At 34.9% G+C, this 20,103-nt stretch overlaps 1 protein-coding gene across 1 annotated transcript in view; it reads left to right on the top strand.

Moving 5' to 3' along the window:
* The window catches only part of LOC120625074 (paired box protein Pax-6), an 84,708-nt gene that overhangs the window by 43,194 nt on the left and 21,411 nt on the right, over window positions 1-20,103 (top strand). The window contains exon 5 of the mRNA XM_039891989.1: window positions 6,001-6,220. Coding sequence (XP_039747923.1) covers window positions 6,001-6,220 — 220 coding nt within the window. The remainder of the gene's footprint in view (window positions 1-6,000; window positions 6,221-20,103) is intronic.

Below are 20,103 nucleotides of genomic sequence, written 5' to 3'. Positions count from 1 at the left end.
TTAGGCTTGACTTCACACATTATTAATATTGAATTATAATTAAGCTTATGAAAGGCCACGACGGTACAGCGCCTAATGTCATTTGAGTTTAGGCGCGTTCGGGTCATTGAACTTGTTTGATACACCTACTTGAACCTTTATGCAATAATTTATTAGTACGATATACTTTGAGTCAGAGCGTGTCTGATCAATGTTTTACTTTATAGCCCTAATAGCTGTTGCCCGCCACTACATCAACGTTTATAAAAGGGATTGTTTTTTAGTTCAGTTTACTGCTATTTCGCGGGTGTCGTACGAGGCGACCAAGGAAGGGCAACAAAGTCCTCTGTGCTGCTTCTTCTATCTACTGCGATCAGCAACCCGTCTGGGAGGGTTGGTGAGGCCTTCAATCCAGCAGAGGACCATAACTGGCTGTTGATGATTTCTGACTGTTTATTTTTCAGGCATAAAAAGTATGAATGAATGAATGTTGTACTTTTATGTCGTATACAGGTAACAAAGTTTATTTTTAGCATCTAGCGAAATTTTGGTGTGATGGTGTTTTTTTTTACTTTTGAGAGGCGTGAGGCCTATTGATGACAATGTACCTGCAAGACACGACGAAAACGAGATATAGGTATATGCATCCGGCCAAGGCACAAAACCCCCTGATAGAAACTACGCCTCCTTATTTCGCGGGTTAAGACGTACGGAACCCTGAAATAATAATAATTAACTCTGATGGCCACATATTTATTTTTAAGGCCCTCGCGATCCCCACTTCAAATTTGAAATCGCGTTCGAGCCCCGCGCCTAAAACTGAACGGTCCCTTTACACACATCGATGATTACTGATTCGGACCCTGCGGTTCCAAAAGAGCGTAAGAACCAACACGGAGGAAACGAGATATTATAAAAATCAAACTTTTTTGCTCACCTTCCTAAGTTTTAGGTAAAGTAACAAACGATAAAGCTGTTTCTTTCAGTCTGAGTTACAGTCGAAACTTAATTTATTCAAACAAACTTCTATAGCTTTTTTGATGCAAGCAAAATATTTGGAACCAAATAAATAAATAAATATTTTTCAGTACATGTGTAATTATTTTTCATACTAAAAGCATTAGATTCAAGCAACATCGTCTACGTATAATTTTTGATATGTCTTGAGATTGCGAAATTTTCCCGTGGGTCATAGGCGGGCGAGTGCCCTAATTAACTCTCGGGGGTGATATATTTAAAAATTGTGAAACTATTATTCAATCAAAAGCCCGAATTAGGTTTCATGGTTTTAACTTGAAGAAATGATACTTTTTTGCAAATTTTTACCCATTTAGGGGTTGTAATATCAAATTCTTTAGGTAGTAGGTCTCTCAAATCTCAACGTTCTCATTCAGCCGTTTGGGCAGTGGCTGTACAAAAATAATTACATGTAAACACGTAAATAAAGAACATCGCAGAATTCGGTCTAATTTCTTTTTGGCGACCAACGAATAATTACGTTTGTTAATAATGTCACGTTTTTATATTAAGTTAAATAAAATAATATGTAATGAACTTTTTCCTTAAGATGGCGGGTATAGGTACTTTAATGTACCTTCCTACTTCCGATATTTAACGTTGTTTTAAGTTCTTAAAGTCGCTTTCTATTCCCCGCCGGGATTTCGCTCCTCATAGTTTTGGGGCATTAAACTCACCACCTTGCCCCATGGGGTAAAAATACCTAAGGGAAAAGAACATAAATAAGATATTTGAGGATTTTAAATTTATTTTCTTTGAGGGTGATTTCTAAAAACACTAGTTCAATAAAAAAAAAGAATTCGGGATAAATCAAGGAGATATGCATAGGTGCTATTGTTGTGTGAAAATATCTGCATTTCTAAAAATTTACGTAAACAATCGATTTATTTCTATCCTAAAAAACAAGTTTCTATTAAACATATAGGTATCTTATCGGTATACAGATAAAAAAACTGTCCTTACAAGCTGCATTTAAAAAAATAAACCTCTCGTTCGGAACGACAAACAAAATAAATCCTTTGAAATTCTAATAGGAACCCGCCACTTTAATCTCGCTATCTGATTGGCCGGTAAGCTGTCAGTTACAGAGCGTGTTGTAAATGCACCTAACTTATTGGCTCTTTTAAATTTGGAACGACTATTTTTTTTCGATGTTTCAATTACAAATACAGATTGATTTCTCTACATGGAAAATTGAATTTAAATTAACATGGTCTTGTATGATATATTATGTAGTTATGGTTTTTTTACGTATTATAATTAATTTCTTATTGGAATGCAAATGAGATTGAGTCCCATTACTAATAAATGATATCTGCATTAATATACCTATATGATTTCAATTTATGACTATCTAAACGTTGTATATTTTTAGTTTTGTTGGTCTGTCGATTTTTCTAGCAGCAACTGTCGTATCTCTTATATAACATTAGTGGGCATACATACGAGGAAGCCGGTGTCTGTACATAAAATAAAAGAAAAAAGTGACTGACTGTCTGCTCTAATAACGCAAAACTGAAACCACTTGATACAGATAACGTACGTAAAGGCGTCCGCTAAGAAAGGATTTCTAGAAATTCATCGCCTAATTTATATAAATAGAACTAATTTCAAATGAGCGAAGCGGCGGACAAAAGCCAGTGAAGTATAAAACCTAAATGTTACGCTGTTCTAAAATGCACCGTGTATTTAGTTTTACACGTAAAATGTTTCAAATACTGGTAAATGCAAACTATCGGTCGGTGTTACCCGTTCCCTTAATCCGTGTAACGCTAATGGAAGGTAATGTACAGGTGCCTGGCTTAAATCTACACATATGTACTTTAAACTTTGGGATTTAAAAGCTCAAACAATGCTTTTTCATTTAGTTTTCATTTTTACTAACGCACTTTTAGATACAATACGATTGTTGGTGTTTTTGGTAATGGTGTATTGTGGTTACTCGTTAAATTTGGTAAGATGGTCTTGTTTGTGTAATCGCCTCGTTGGTTTAGTGGTTAGCATGATTGACTGTGGATCATTAGGTCCTGGGTTCTACCGGGACCCGATCTCTCACAAGATGGAAAATTTATTGTATATATATTTTTTCATTGTAAACTGTAAAATTATGTTGAAAAACAAGCAATCTGCTGAGTTTCTTGCCGGCTCGTCTCAGTGGAAGTTGACTAACTGACTTGACGTTTCAAAAGTGCTTATAAACTGCGCCTTGAAATAAATGAACTTCGAACTTTTGACCAAAAAGTTTTTACTGGGGTTTTTCTGAAAAAAATCTTTTACCTACCTAGATGTGTTGCATGTGTTATGACGATGTTTTTAAATCCCCCGGGAATGTAAGCCTAGTGCTTATCCGGGATAAATTTTAAAAGTATTCTACGTAGAGAACCAGTAAAGGGATGTAGAGAAGTGTATGGGGAACGTATGAATATTTTGCTTGTCTACTTATACAATATACAACAACTATTTATCATCCTGCAGGTACCTGTAAAATGGGACCAGAGTGGGATAAAGAAGCAGTTGTTGATCCTAGATTAAGAGTGATTGGCATCAGAAATCTTAGAGTAATCGACGCATCCATAATGCCAGTAATAGTTAGAGGAAATACAAATGCATTTATGTAATGCAATTATGGTTGGCATAATGATTGCGGAGAAAGCTTCAGACATAATAAAAGAAGATTGGTTATGACACAAATATAATAATTTTCCTAGGGTACAAGCCTAACTGCATAGTTATCAAGCCAATACTGACCCACTACATGGCACGGGTCTCCTGTAAGAATGAGAAGGGCTCAGGTCGTATTGGTGTCCACCACGCTGGCCGAGTGCGTATTGGTGGACTTTCCTACTATGTGTGAGAACATTATGAAAAGCTGAGGCATGTCGATTTCCGCAAGGTGTTTTTATTTACCGTTATAACAAGTGATGTTAAATCGTTGAAAACGTACATAACTCCGGAAAGTTAGTAAGGTGTGCGCCGGGTATCGAACTCGGTAAGGGAAGCCGCGATGTAAACCACTACCGCCGTAGTTTAAATTATACATTCTACTCACATGTGCTGAATTTCATCTGCATCAGTCGCTAATTTATAATCTTTTAAGGAACAAATGTTACTTGAAATAGGTTTAACAAAAGTAAATAATTTTTTTATCTCGCTCCATTCAAACAAAAAGAATTTCATTGTACTCACTAAAAGTCCAAGACTTGCAACAAAAACCTTATAACTAACTGCCTGAAGAAAATCGATTATGGACGCAATATCTCGAAAACTGTGAACACATTTACGATTTTGCAGCCTCACCCCATCACGCGGAAAAATACATTTCCCCGGTTGCCAATAGCAACAAGAAAACAGATAGATATTATTATCTAGGGACGCCCCGCGGCACTGTCTATGTATATAAGTATGTACAAACAGGATTGTACGTGTTAAAATGGGCAAACATATATAAAGTATCTACACATAATCCAACTTTGAAGTCTCTTTTAGGGCATTGTATTTTTTATTTGCTTATTTCGATCGGTAGTTTGTGTGTCTAGTCAATCTGATTTAACCTCCGACTTTATTGGCATTTTTTTATCACCTTTGGTTGAACGGTATCATTGTTTTTTTCGAATAGATTTTCCTCTTGCATTTTTATATCTCCAAATTTTTGATAAAGAGACTACTCTCTGGTGGAATTTTGAAGTTTTATTATGAAGATTGAGGTCCTCGGAGAGCAGGTTAAGTCATTGTCCAATATGTGAAATTAAACCTGTCAACCCGCGTTCATAGTCCAAGTTAAGGAGGGAAAGCTCTTAAATAAAAAAATATATTACGAGAGTAAATACATCGCCATTTAGCCCCAAAGATGAATGATGATGATCATGATGATAGTTTGCATTGTTGTATTATTTCTTTTATTTATTTGATGAAATAATTGTTCGTACTCGTATGTTTTTTTTTTATAGTAACCAAGCAAAACATAGATGTAAGGTTACTATTTAATCTCGGTTTATGTTGATATATTGTGTTTGATAGACGTGTCGGTAGCCGACTCGTCAGCATATCTATAGACGCCTTAAATGGACATACGTATAACATAGGGTTATATTTGTGTGGGTTAGGTTTTTACGCATGCGTGCTTTTTCGGCGAAAGTAGATGAAATTGGGGTTTTTAGGCCCTGAAGGGGTGTAGGGTGGTGGGGCCCTAATCTGTGTCCCTTTGAGGCTCCCGATTGGAATTTAGTAATCATATTAAATTTTAAATTACACGTGCTTGGAAGTTAAAAGGGCGGGGCGTTTTGCAATTTGTTTCCTATTAGATAGTTATTTAGTTCGGCAGAGATTTGAACGAGAGTGTCTATCTCATAGTAAATCGTTTCTACCCTAAATAGAGCTTTGGATGGTGGGGATCAAAGTTTCTCTTGAACGTTTTATTATTTAGTAATTTATTATTGAGACAATTTGATACATAACTATAACCTAAAATAAACTATTTAAAAACTTATTGATAATTCTCCTATAATACACACAATTTGATTGTGTGTATTATAGGAGAAGATACAATTTAATCTTTTTGTTTTTCGAATTAGTTTTTTTTTACCTATACGAACTATAATAATATAAATAAGAATTTTCATACCAATAAGAATTCTAAAATCGTTTCAAAAAGTATGTTATAGATTTTTTAGCAGATCGGATTCGATTCTCTATACGAAACTCCTAATATGGTTATGTATTAAATTGTCAGATTTACGCTATTCCAAAGTGAAGTTTATTGACTTCATAAAAACACTAGGGTCTATAATGGAAGAATAATCAACTACTAAAAGAATACCTACTGATAACACAAAATAGCAAAAATTATAATGTAGCCATGCAAAGGCGTCCTAATTGCTGCAAGCAATCCCTTTCAGGAAACGTTTGTATGAAGTAACCTTTGACAAGAGAGTGAGACATTTAAGTGAGTGATGGTGGTTTTGTTGACAGCAGTCTCCGTTTTGCTAAAAGTACTTATTGTTATAGGTGTCCTCAATCAACCGCGTATTAAGGAACCTGGCCTCACAGAAGGAGCAAGCAGCATCAGCGCAGAACGACAGCGTGTATGAGAAGTTAAGAATGTTCAACGGCCAAGCGGCCACGGGTTGGTGGTACCCCGGTCTTCCAACCGCACCGACCGCACCAACGCTGCCGGCTCCCTTACCCCCCCAATTGAACCGGCCGACCACCGAAGAACATAAAAGAGGTAAGCTTTTTTAGATTTGCCCGTGTTCTTTGTCCGCGTTTATTACAGTTTTTGTACAAATCCTGTGGGAACCGTTTTTGTGGTGAGATGAAAAGTTTCATATATTACTCTCCTTTCTTCCAAGTAACTCCATGTCAAAAATCTATTTGTTTGCGCAAAGGAAGGACAAACGAACATTTCTGCCGAGTTCTACTTACGTACCTTACTTAGCTTTTCTCACTTTTATCAGAATGTCCAAAATTATTTATCACGGCAAAGCGTTTGTAATATAGTATATTTCAATAAAATACCTTCTGTTATTTCTTTTCCTTAAGTTCTCATGGAAATTGAAATTATTATATCCGCATATGTATATGTATATGTATATAATAAACAACCTTGGCACTATAAATCTAAACTAAATTTTGGAATGCGGGCTGAGGCATGAGTTAATGGTCCGTAGGTACAACGTAGTGTCAGACACCTAATAGAGGTCATGACATGACAGCGATGTCCTTTTTCCCCACTCGCTTTGAGCTACGATCTAGAAGCCTGAGACCTAGGGCTGCCAATAAGTTCAAAGTTTATATAAAACGTAAGCTTACAGAAAAATCCTATTATAACGTTAAGGATTACTTAAACGATAAAAAGCTTGGGTCTGAATAGCTCTAGCTTCATAGCGTAATATAAATTTACTGTGAGATGGTGATAACAAAAAAAATTACCCGGCTAAGTTTGTTGTGGGCTCTTCTTAGACAGAGCGCGTTTGGAATCCTCGTAGCTTTAGGTTTAAGTTCGCGAACGAAGTTATGACCATCCCCTTACAATTATGTAAACATATTATATGTATGAACACTTCATAAGTGCCTGTGATAGACCTACGTGAATAAAGAAGTTTTTAATTTGAATTTGCCAATTCATAAATAAAATCAAAATTATACCGCATTTGAATTCTTTAAAAATCATATGAGCTATAGAGGTCGTAAAATGGCCATAATGCGTTTTGTATCTAGAAGTTTATAGAAAAAAAATATTTATGATAATAATCTTTAAATGCATCTTATTTTAATTAAGTATAGTCTGTTTTTTTCTGGGTTAAGAAGGTACTATAAGATTACCTTACTAGTCATGAAATAAAGTTACGCCCACAAGTTAAGAGACCCGGATATGAGACACTTTTGCATCGGCAATATCATAAGTAAATCAATATCGTTAGTAAAATAAATTTTACTTTACAAAATAATTATTCGAGTATTGCCGTTTTGAAATTATTTTTCCTATCTCTTTTACCTTCTTACCTATTTCAACTTTGACGCGAGGTAACTTTTAAAACCGATTGATTTGGGAATTGTCTGAAAGTTGAATGATAAAGTTCTCGTAGAAACTCTATCATTGCGTACCTATTTTTATCTCATAGATTTTATTATGCTTTCTGCTTTTCATGAATTTTATTACGGGGTTTGGATTTAATATATCTATATTCAACGTTTATATAAAAAACAAGAACTTCTTTATTGAAATAGACTTATTACTCAAGAGTCTACACATATTTTTGATGAATGGACCTTATAAAGGTTCAGACACCGGTACCACCGGTACTCACAAGATAGAAAAATTAATTTTAAATCGTAAGTTGTTGATATTTGAAAAGAGGTTGAGTTTCTTGCCGGCTTCTTCTCGGTAGAGAAGAAAACCTTTTACTCAACCCTTAAGAAGCCTTTCAAACCGATGGTAGAGTCACTACAGTCAGTCAGTTTCAAAAATGCTTAATTTTTGACTGACTGTAGTGACTCTACCAAAGTATAAGCATTCTTGAAATAAATGACACACATTACATTACAGCACATTACATTACGTTACACAGCACATTACATTAGTTCTCTCAGTAAGGAAATTGTTTATATTAAGTGTCTTACTAAAGCAACATGCTGAACTTACGTATGATACTGTCCATCTTAATAAACGCAGAAAACATACCGTAGTAAAAACATCACAATTATCAAACACATCATTTATTAAAAAATTCTTTTCTTTCCTGGGACCTCATTTGTATAACAAAATAAATGAGTCAACGAACATCTACCCTCTCAACAAAATAAATTGTAAAAAAGCCATAACTGCATATTTAAAGAGTTTATCATATGTCGATACTGAAAACCTACTTACTATTTTAAAATAAAAAGGGCACCCATTTTCTGTTAAAATTTAATTTATTTACTAACAACTTTATTTACAAAGTACCCTTTACACACATTCATTCTCATTAATGAATACAGCAATACACACCCTCTCTTCACTACATCACACACACACACACAAACAACAGACATACACCTTTATATTTATTAATTTTTTATAGAGAGGAACAAGTAGTATATAACATATTTATAATCAACCTTTTACAAAAATTATGAATCAATTAGCCCGTTAGTATATTCCTATTATTATTAAGTAATTATAACTGCATGTTTAATATTTGAGCTAAAAATAATCAAAAACCCTAGGGGGTGAAGGCACTTAAGCTGAAATACAAGGTTTCTTAGTTTAGCTTCAGAAGCTTGTAGTAATATAATTTTTTAAGATTTCATGGATGCCCCATCCTATAAAATAAGAAATGTTTTTACTATATTGTTTAGACTTAAGATTTTTGGAAATAAATATTATTATTATTATTATTATTATTATTACAGCTATGGCGAACGGCTTTCTTAATAATGATTCCGGGGTTCTTCCCAAACTATTGCCAAGTTGTTGGCAGTCAAATTTTCAACTTTTTTAATTACTCGCTTTTACAAAATTTCATGCCTAATATTAAAAGATAGATAGCCCTACGTATATACTTGAGCGGAGGGTGGAAACGAAAGGAAGGGGATGGGTAGATACTAGTGCGGTGTTCTCCGTCTTTGTGGCCTGCAAGATTATGCCTCTTTGTATCTTGTGTGATGTTCGGTGACGCTTTATTACATGCGGATTAGAGACGCCTTTTCCGTTTTGATAAATTTTAGGTATGGAAACTTAGCCACAACCCATACTTATATTATAATGCGAGATTATTTTCGTTAGTTATTTGTTTTGACTGATCTCGATCCAATTCGGCGGATAAGTATCCATGACCACAATTTATCCTCGAACAGAAACGGGTAAACGTTCCCGAAAGTTTAAAAAAAATATAATAACCCAAAGTAATTTATTGTATATTATTTAGAAAATATTTATTTCTTGCTTTTTTAGTTGTTTGTCAAAAGTAGGTTTTTTTGTCAAAAATGTTATCTCGAGAAGATAAATGGATCCTGTGGGATTGTTAAAAACACGAAATAAACGTGGTTAAAATCGTGGGCTTGTCATGTATAAGCTCATCGGATTTGGCGTATATAGGTACTACTAACTAGAAAGATAACAAGCACGTAATAAAATAAATAATAGAAACTCGAATGTCACACACTGCACCAATTTTTTGCCGCCACACAGCCGCCATATTGACTTTTAAAAAAAAGCTATATCCACTGTCACCCGGGATGATGTGCAGATCACCCCATATATACCAATCTCTTAAGGTGTTTAGAAATTGTGGTGTAATAAAGAAACTCTATGACATACCTACTTTTTTGGGCGGTCAAACTGATAAAACTGATAATAAAATTTATAACTTTCATTAGTCAATTATACCTACTATAAGGCACTTTAAATGCGTACATACATTTTTTGAAACTTTTAGGAGCACTTTGGTAACTGGATCATAACTTAAGCTAACTACTGTTCCTTCACGATCTTAACATATCTGAATATACCTGTATACATAATCAGTGTAATAATGTAATATACATATTACCGTAAGATAGTGATGACAAATATACCCGATTTCTGTTATCACTATCTCACAGTGACAGTAAGTAAATTAGATATCTAGACCAATTCATACCTCAGCTTTTCTATCTTTATTTATCAGTGTGCGAAAGCTTTAAGTATTTATCTGTAAAGACGCTTAAACGCTGTAAAGTGGCTTGTTTAACGATAAACTGCATGGAAATAGCTCAGCAAAGGGGACCGATTGCAACCACGCGTTTAACATAATTGCTGAAAACTGTCGAGAACTTGATTTGCACCGACTCTCTTTACAAATAGATAAATGAAAATACAACAGTATGAAATATAGTTGGATATAAAAATACAAATGCGATATAATGGTTATCTTTTTCTTAATTAATAACAAGATTAGTAAGAAAGGAGATATAGTAAAGTTTTCTATGTTGGACCAAAAATTTTAGCTATTGGGTTCTCTTGTCAAAAGTTCTCAGAACCAGCTCTGAGTTAGGAAACTATGTTAAATATAAGATAGATTTGATCTCGAACGTTACTAACATTAGGAATGCGTTCAAGATTTTTCTACAAATTCTTTGGTTTATTTTCAATCTTTTAGTTACCAATTACCTTTAACACCTTACATTTATCGATTACTCCTGATAATCAACCTCAATTTCTAGTAGGATACATTTCATAACTCACTTCTGCCGTGTGTGAAAATTGCACAGGATTTATATTTTAATAAGTAAAGCTAGGGAACCAGTGACGTGCATAGAGGGTACGCACAGGGTATGCAGATAATATAAAATGAAAAAATCTCCAGTTATAAAAAACTTAAGGATAGGCATTTTAAGATTATAAAAAGCCATCCTTAAGTATTTATAAGTCTTACTGAAAATTTACTCGGACGGAGACGGAAACATAATATAAACTTGCAGGAAAAAGGACAAATTCGTAGGAGAGAGCTAGTTTCATTTAATATTTAAAGAATAAGGAAGCAGCAGCAGCAGGAAGAATAAAAGTCCACATAAAGGCGTCCCGGTTACAAATGAGGACACGTTCTGCTCTATGCACTTTGACATCGCACTCCACACTCCACCGCCACCGGCCGCGCGTGACTTGGATTTTAACGTTTTCCTTCTTACACCAGTTTTACTTGGCGAAATTATGTGCCTACCCTCAGATTTTATTTAAAGTAAAATTCAAAATTCAATTTTTTCAAGTTTATAAGCACTTTTCTACATTATACAACTTTCACGTAGTATCACAGATTCCAATCATAGTATTTTCGTATATTCCCTTACCTCTTAACTTAAAATTTATGCACAAGTGCGTAAACAGTGGTTTCCGTTCACCTAAATATACCTAGCATAAAGAAGAATTTTGTATGCATGAACGGAAAGTGTTTTTTGTGATTTATGTATTTACAAACGTGAATCTACTACTTAAATTGACGTTTTCTTTTTCTAATACATTTTTACGATTATTACCATTAAGCTTTATGCGGTAGTCGTTTTTAGACGTACCAAGGTTAAATTTACGTTTGTATTGTAAAAAACAAAATAATCAAAATAACCATTAGGTTAATAAAAAATAGATAAGCTACTCAACGTGTTTATTCTCCAACATCGAAGTCAATTTGTGTACGATTTAGCGGTCGCTAGTTGACCGACCGCCACGTCGACTGTTTATATTCTAACCCGGTGTGCACGAGCAATTTGTGCAATTATTTGAGTTGCCGCAATACGACAAATATCGCTGGTATTCATAACTATTTTGAATAAATATTTACGAAAAATTCAACTGCGGTATTTGCGGTCAAATAATTATTTAGAAGTGTATTTTACCTTTTATCTTTTGTGTATTTTATAAGTAAGCTTCAGAAGGTAACTACTTATATCCTGATTTTTATATGGAACAAAATTATTGAGGAGAGAAAACAGACATTTTCTATCAAAGATAAAGTCAAGACTTATTCGTTTAGAAAGTTTTGATGCTTACTTATTTAAAACTGTAGTAAGTGCTTAAAAAGTTTTGTTTTATTTCTGTGGTTTTGCATAATAAATCTAATAGGCACATTTTTCGAAGCCGGAAATCCAAGAACACTGTTGAGCATTCCTGAATTTGAATCCTACTTGAGCATCGACAAAACCTACTTAAAACTGGGAACCTCGTCCTTTTATACATTTATATAAAAAAACAACTATAATTGCACTCTAAAATGCAGATGCAACACTAATTTCCCTAATTTGTAATTGAAACCGCAATCTCGATTTGAAACCATCGAAACAAACGGAGCGCAAAACCTATTAACTTTTTAACACGTCACTATGAGTGCCTTTGAATTTTAACTCAATTGTGAGTGAGGGCCCAATTAAATTGCTATTGTTTCACTCATCTACTCAAATCGAGTGCGAGTGAAGTAGAGTGTAATCGATAGTTTTGTTATAAGCGATAACGTAACAACTGCGAAGGGGAGGGGTGCTTTATACTTTTTTATTCTTGTGTTTCACAAACCTTAAACATTTTTCCATACAAATTTTGACTTTTGTGTAAGTGAATGAGCTCAGTATGAATGGTGATTTCGATACAATTGTTTCCGTGGCGACATCAATTTGAATGCATCATTGGGTATATTTCCCAGTATTAGTCGTAGGTTTTTAATTATTACTAACTACTTCCCGCGACTTTAACTACTTCGCGATTATTTTTAGTCAACAATCCAGCAGGAACCCTTTAGTTTCCTTGTGTAGAATGTATCCTATAACGATCCCCAGGATGCAAAATATTTTTATTAAAAATTTAGCCAAACGGTCAAGCCATGCGTTACAAATGCGTTTTTTTTAAATCCCGCAGATTTCATATTTTAAGCAGCCTTTCCAGGAGAGATATAATCGTTTGTCCATCTCCAGGATCCAAGATACATGCGTGCCATATTTTATCACGATCGGTTGAACGGGTGAATCAAACCAAATGATCAAAACCAACGGTAGCAAACCAATACACACCCTTTAGAATTTATAATATTAAGTCCAGCAGTGGGAACTAATTATAATCCTACTACTACGTACTTAACTGTCTGTTATTTCTTTTTGTTTTTCTGAACATGATGTGGTGTGAAAATAAAGAGTATGAATAAATAAATTAAAATAAGTGAAGGCTGTAGGCTTCTTTATTTAAAAAAATATTATCAATCGACTACTTTCAGTTCGTAACAAACGTGTAAATTCGAACACGACAATAATAAAAATTGCTGGTTCTATGTTTTATGCCACCTATATTAACAGAAAATCCGTGTCTTAGATGTAGGACATTTGTTATTTTCATGTCATTTCTTTATCAAAATTTAAGAATTGAACAAGGAATTGGAAAAAACGGCCTTGTTTTGGACATCCTCAACAACCCATTTTTTGAATCAATTTTGAAAAACAGTCTCTCGCCCTTACAATATTGAATCCGTCAATTGTTTGATTTCAGGTCTGGACAGTAATTTACTATTGTAGAAAATTTTTCAGCAATTTCCATTCCACACTCATTGTTCTTTTCTCTGGTGAAACAATAACATAGAAATTGCAGCGACGTTACGGTTTTCGTCATTACACGCAATAGCCTACGAATTTTTAATATTCAGTCGGTTAACGGATCGGCGGGCACGGCCAATGTTCTCGGGGTGCACACAACGGGAATAAAACGCAACAAAATGGCCGATGAATTCCGTTTCGCGCGAAAAAAGGTATCGACCGATTGGCGTACGTTAAAAAATTCCATCTTAATTTTTATTACTCGCTTGTATCTATTTATTTGTTTATTTCGGAAAACCAACAGCTATTTACTTTTCAAAATTAAATATGCGCTAAATCTTAATTACATTTTTTTAAGTCTATGTACCTACCTATATTTATTAATACAAATTCATGATAAAAGACATTATGTCTAAAAATGTCGTTATTTTAGACATATTTAATTAAGCAAATGCCATACTTAAGCGTCAAAAGTGGCGTAAAAAGTAACGACCCTTAAAAACGTGTCAGTTTGGGCGAAAGTCTTGTCATTGGTCGTAAGAAGAACGCAAATCTGCACGTCACCCCAGACGCAGGACGGACTGTTTCGGCTATGCATTAAAACGCGTGTCTTGACCGCAGTATTAAAATTCTTGTGCAGCTTTTGAAGCTCAGTTTTTTATAAATAATTCGGCCGTCATACACAGTAGTGATGTGATGGCGATAACTACATACGTAAATTTAAATTAAAGCTACGAGGGTTCCAAACAAGCATTGGTAAGACGTCCACAAAAAACTTAGCCGGATGTTCTTTTTGCTATCACCATCTCACATGGTGATAGCAAAAAGAATATAATCTAAATATATAAGAATATCTTCTTTTAATACCATTAAGAATCAACCTGGTTGAAGCAATAATTCACACACTATTTTATCGTTCACGTAATCCTTCATACTATAATAGGACTTTTCTATAAGCTGGCCTACCTGTCTCTTTAGTGAACCTTACCCCCTAAAGAGAAGTTTGCTAGGACTTCTGCACTTATTCTATCCTCACCTTGTAGTTCCCATCTTATAAGCGCGTAGAGGCACTCAGCTATAAATTGACAACTGGTTTCCACCTCACCGCACTCTATAAGCTTACAAAATATCTAGGCTATCACCGCCATAGACTCTCACATTACTGTCGAAACAAAAACACAATTATCACCAACCAGCAATTACCGCAGAATATCGAGTATCGTTTACCCCATCTCTGCCCAGCCTCCCCAACGACCCTACGCGCATTACGAGACATCAATTGACACAGTCGAGCACACAATAATAAAAACTAAACCTTATCTACCCCAATACTAAGTAATTTAGATGACCCTGCTGGGGAAAGATGTTGATTACAAACAACCAGATGGAGTGACCCCCGCCTCCTGTTTTGAAACGCCGCGAATGTATAGAATGCGAGATGAATCTCGCTTTCGGAAGGGTCGGGATAGTGTGGTGAGTTGTTGATAATAATGGTTTATTAGGACGGGCGGAAAAGTGGTCGTACGAGTCATTAATTTGCTATAAATTGTACATCAAGTATGTTGCCCTGTACTGTTGCAAATATTTTACTAGAACACGGTATTCTGTGTGACGAAGAAGCCCACACAGAATTACTGTGTTCCACTTTTTCCAGCGCTATAAAGAAGCCTTTGTCACTTCTTGCAAAGGCCATGTTAAAATCCTTTATGACGATTGTTTAGTTGTGTGTTAAATTTTTTTTCTTTATGTCAATCGTTTACTTGTTTCTCAATCATTTTGAATATTGCATTGATCTTAAATAAATTTAAAACATATATAGCTTGCATACTAAAATAAAAGAGTTCCAGAGGGATTTTTAAAACTTAAAAAATGCGGGCAACTGGTTAGTATCTAATAAAAAACAGTCTAGAATGAAAGATTTAAAAACATGTAGATATCTTTAGTTACATTTAAAATGTAGGGTTTGCTCAGCGGTGGTATATTAAAATCTGTTAGAGACTTCAGTTTGGAGATTGACGGAAGCGTGTCGAATTATGCGAGTCGCCTATTGTCCGGCCGCAAGGTTCGAGGTGCGGAAAGGCGCATGGCGTAAGTTGTAAGACATAGAGGCATGTAAAAAAATAAGATAATTTTAATCAGAAAAATGTATTACTTTGACATGCCGTTGCTGTGTATTTGTTCTCGTCTCGTATGAGACAGGAATTTAAATATCAGTTGATACTTCGATTTCGTGCTATACCCACTTCAGTTTTATAACTCATTGGGATATCTTAGTTAAACTGCTTCTTCAACCAATTGCCATTTTCATGGTTTGGTCTCACAGAGATACGATATGGTAAAGCTCTGTGTTGTTGAACCTCACACAGCTCAATGACATCACTGGCAACACATGTCATCCGAAATGCTTTGGTTTTTTGAGCTTAACATAACTACGCTTCTTCCAGGAAGATAAATGATTACCGCGGGTTTTAAAAATCTAAACCAACCAGAAGGAAGTCGTTGATACAAATTGTGACCAAGAAGGTGTTACTATAGTTTTTTTTTTTACTATCGAAGTCGTCCATCGCTTTAAACTTGGCCGGGCGTTCGCGGCGACTCGCCCGAGCGACAGTATCGATCTCACATAATCGCGCGGCAGCAGTCGCCGATTACACCCCCACCTTCGCCACGCGAGTCGCTGGCACCCCGAGCGGCCCTGGCGCCCCGTGAGCCTCGATAACTCCGATCCGCTTTATCTCTCCGATTCCCGACTTTCTTCGCTCACCCTTTGTGCTTATTTTCTCAAATTTTTTCCACCGCCCCCATTGACATAACTATTGATAGAACCAAAGATACACAGTGCCTTAGAAATGTTACCGTCTTAAACTATTTCTTCTTTAAATCAAACTAATAAATTCAAATAAAGAAAAAAAAATAGAGTAAGCAAAGACCAACAAAATAAAAAGAAGTAAGTAATTAAGGTAATTAATTAATAAATATTATGAATCCATTATTCATTGATAAATAATATACAAGCCACTTTTGCAAAATAAAAAGAATAGAATATTAAATTATCTTGAGGTACAAGATTCAGTGACGTAAATAACGGATCGCATAAGCGTTAGTTTAGTCGCTTTGACTACCGTTGAGAAGCTCCATAAAGAAGTCTCATTTTTGGCTCCATAAAGAATCACTTACACCCACACAACGCAGCTCAGCACATAAACGCTATGGCCGCTGTAAATTAGCTAGTACACCGCTCTGCTCTATTGCGAGTTAGTGGACTTAGGTAGCGTACTGCAACTCTTTAATTGCAGGTTTTTAGTGATGATAAGAAGCATTATGGGCATAAGGAGATCTCTAAGGCACTGAAGTATTTTTGAAAATTCAAATCGACCTCCAATTTATACACCCACCTAGTTACTGATTTGGATGAAAGCAATCGCTTGTGTTGGTTTAGCAACGTACATTTTTGATGATTCGCGTTTTTATAATTAGGCCGTATCATCCCTATAGCCATAATTCAGCTGGAATTTAGTTTAACTCTTATTGTAACGAGCATACATCTCAAATAGAGTTTGAGTTTTGAGATGTACTATGCGTGTTTTATGTATATCAATGGCAGCCCCCGACAACATTTTATTTCGTTCTTATTTTCTTACTACTATTATTTTCTCTTAGGTATTTTTCCGTGTTACGCCCCGCCTGTCTATACTCTGTGGAAATTCTCCTCCGATCATTTGTAGGTTGTTATTGGTGGGATTGCGGCTAAGTGCTGCCGCGAAAGGTTTTTTTTAATGAATTCCTTTCCTTTATGTTCCGTCCGCCGATGATAAATAATAAAAGGTTGGATTGTGAATGGGGAAAATATTCATTTTTATACTCTGTTTTCATAAAGCGTTGGCAGGCTAAAGTACCTACTGGTAATAAAAAGCAGGGTTGTCACTTGTTTCCTATTCAATTTTTAAATTTTAAACTTAAATAGACTAACTCTGACATTTTACAATGGTAATACTAAAATAATTTTGGTGAAATATATAAGGTCATTGCCAAATGGAACTTACACGCGTAATTTTAATGAGCACTGCTATACTATTGAGAGGTTGAAAAAACAATAATAATCTATGCAGTTCACAGCAAAATATATATAAATGTTAGTTACTCTCGACCATAATTTTTCTAACTAAATGGTTGTAGCAAAATTTCTAGATACTTAGAATAAAATGTCAAAATTACCTGTAACGAAAATTGTAATACGTTTTTCTTAGTTACTTATTAAAATATTAGAATATATGAAAATTACCAGGCATTTTGGTTATATTAATTTTTTTAAATTGCAAACTGTTACTTAGCAGATGAAATCGAATCCGGTCATGTCGCGATTTCAAGATCGTGGATACTACATTTTGCAGCCAGAGCTATTAGCCCAGCTTCAATAATTTAAAAAAACTATAATCTCATCTTGTACCTGGTTAAAGTAGACTAGTGAGGCATCACTTGCTTTCCTTTATAAATTAAGTGAAGTGGGGCTGTAAATAAGACTTAAAGTTAGAACACGTAACGAAAATGAATGCATGCAGTAGTCGTTTCATATGTTTAAGTACTATTAATAAAAGTGTATTGTTCATTCAAATCGGTTGAACTTAGCGACTTCTTAGTTGATTTTTTCTAGTTTCTTCTCGGCTACAGTCTACAATACAAGTTTATTAATTGTTCATTCCTTCATTCTTACACTAGGTATTTATTTGTAGTTGCTATTGTTTGTTACCTGCGTCGTCTACATCGTCTTTTAAGTTGTTCTTTATGTGTTGATCCGTTCTTCTTAAAGTGCCTATACTAACGAAGGTCAGCTACTATTTTGGCAGCCTTGGTTTCTAGCTGTGGAATGTGACTGGGTGCTTTCATTAAATTAGCTTCTGTTCATTTCTTTATTTGACTCACTCACTACAAGTTGAAGGAAGAAAAGCAGTATAGAAAAACAAAGACAGAAGCAGAATACAAAGGGTGGCCTTATCGCTGAGTAGCGATCTCTGTCAGATCCTCAGCCAATGGTTTTCAGCTAGGATGTTCTCATCCTTCCTACACCCCATTTGCCTTTTATCTTTCCATAGATAATCAGTTGTAGAAGATCATACTTGGTAACACTAAAGATATGACCTAGATACTGTTACTTCATTCTGTTTACAGTGAAAAGAATCTTGCATATTTCCCAAAGCGCTGCAACACTGCTTCATTCTTGTTCATATGGTATTGAATTAAACTTTTTTCCCTCGCTTTAATTTGACGGCCGATTGGCGTAGTGGGCAGCGACCCTGCTTTCTAAGTCAAGCCTGTGGGTTCGATTCCCACAACTGGAAAATGTTTGTATGATAAACATAAATGTTTTTCAGTGTCTGGGTGTTTATTTGTATTTTATAAGTATTTATGTAAATTATTAATAAAAATATTCATCAGTTATCTTAGTCCCCTTACCCAAGCTGCGCTTACTTTGAGGCTAGATGGCGATGTGTGTATTGTCGTAGTATATTTATTTTTTTATTTTATTATTTGATTCATTCATTCTACTCGAGTCTGTTACGATGAGAATGTGAAAGAGTACAAGGTCAATAATCCTGAGGAACCCGTCTTTGTACCAGGCCGGTGCCGAAAGCAGTTGTAATAAAGTAAAAGTAGACAGAGATAAAATTTACACAATACCTGGTAATATTTGAGATTACAGAGCCTACCTACACAAAATTAAAATGCATAACACACACCGAGCGATCTCATTAGAAACGGGCTAAATAAGGGCTCACGCACACCGCGCGGCGCGTGATCAATCAAAATTGTCAACCGATCGGAACGACCGTGTTTCGAGTGTACATCAATCATGTACACGCGACGTGAAAGTTTGTACGTCGAATGCGATTATGAGTGCCGAGATAAGCGCTACGAATTGGCGAACATTTCGAAAAAAGGCGGCTTTGGTTGAATAAATAGTACATAAAATGAAGATGTTTTAAGCGTTTCTGGTATCATTTTAGGATTTTAAAAAGCAATACTGACTTATACTTTATCTAAGTGGATCATTATTAGCTTATTAGTATCTTGGTGCTGAACATAGGCTTAATTTCACGTAGGAGAGAGAGATTTAGAGCGTAGAGATTTTCAAGGTATTTTTAACAATGACTAGCTGTTCCTGTCGGTTTCAACCGTGTTAAATGACTTAACGTAACTTTTTTATCGTTTACACGGATACCTACCCGAGCGTCCCTCAATATATATTTTTTATTTATCTCCTAAAGTATACAACCAAATAACATATATATAAATATATATATATATATATAAACATATATTTATATATATATATTAACCATAACGTTAATCTACATTAGATTGTCTGGGTAACAAACTAACTATTTTTGGTAAGAATTAATACTTTATGCCATAAGACAACAATTTAAAAACCACACTTTTTTTTTTTTTTTAAATTTCGGCATTAAATGCGCTTTTGTGTTATATTTATAAGACTTTTTGAAATCTACTAAACACCAGGATTTTAGTAGAACATAGTATTTCTGTATGACTACTAAGACAGCGCACGCGGATAAACCAGATCGC

This window comes from Pararge aegeria, chromosome 7 (genome assembly GCF_905163445.1).
Source record: "Pararge aegeria chromosome 7, ilParAegt1.1, whole genome shotgun sequence".
Taxonomy (NCBI): Eukaryota; Metazoa; Arthropoda; class Insecta; order Lepidoptera; family Nymphalidae; genus Pararge; species Pararge aegeria.
Note: the sequence above shows the minus strand (reverse complement) of the source record. Positions and strands in the feature narration are given on the sequence as shown.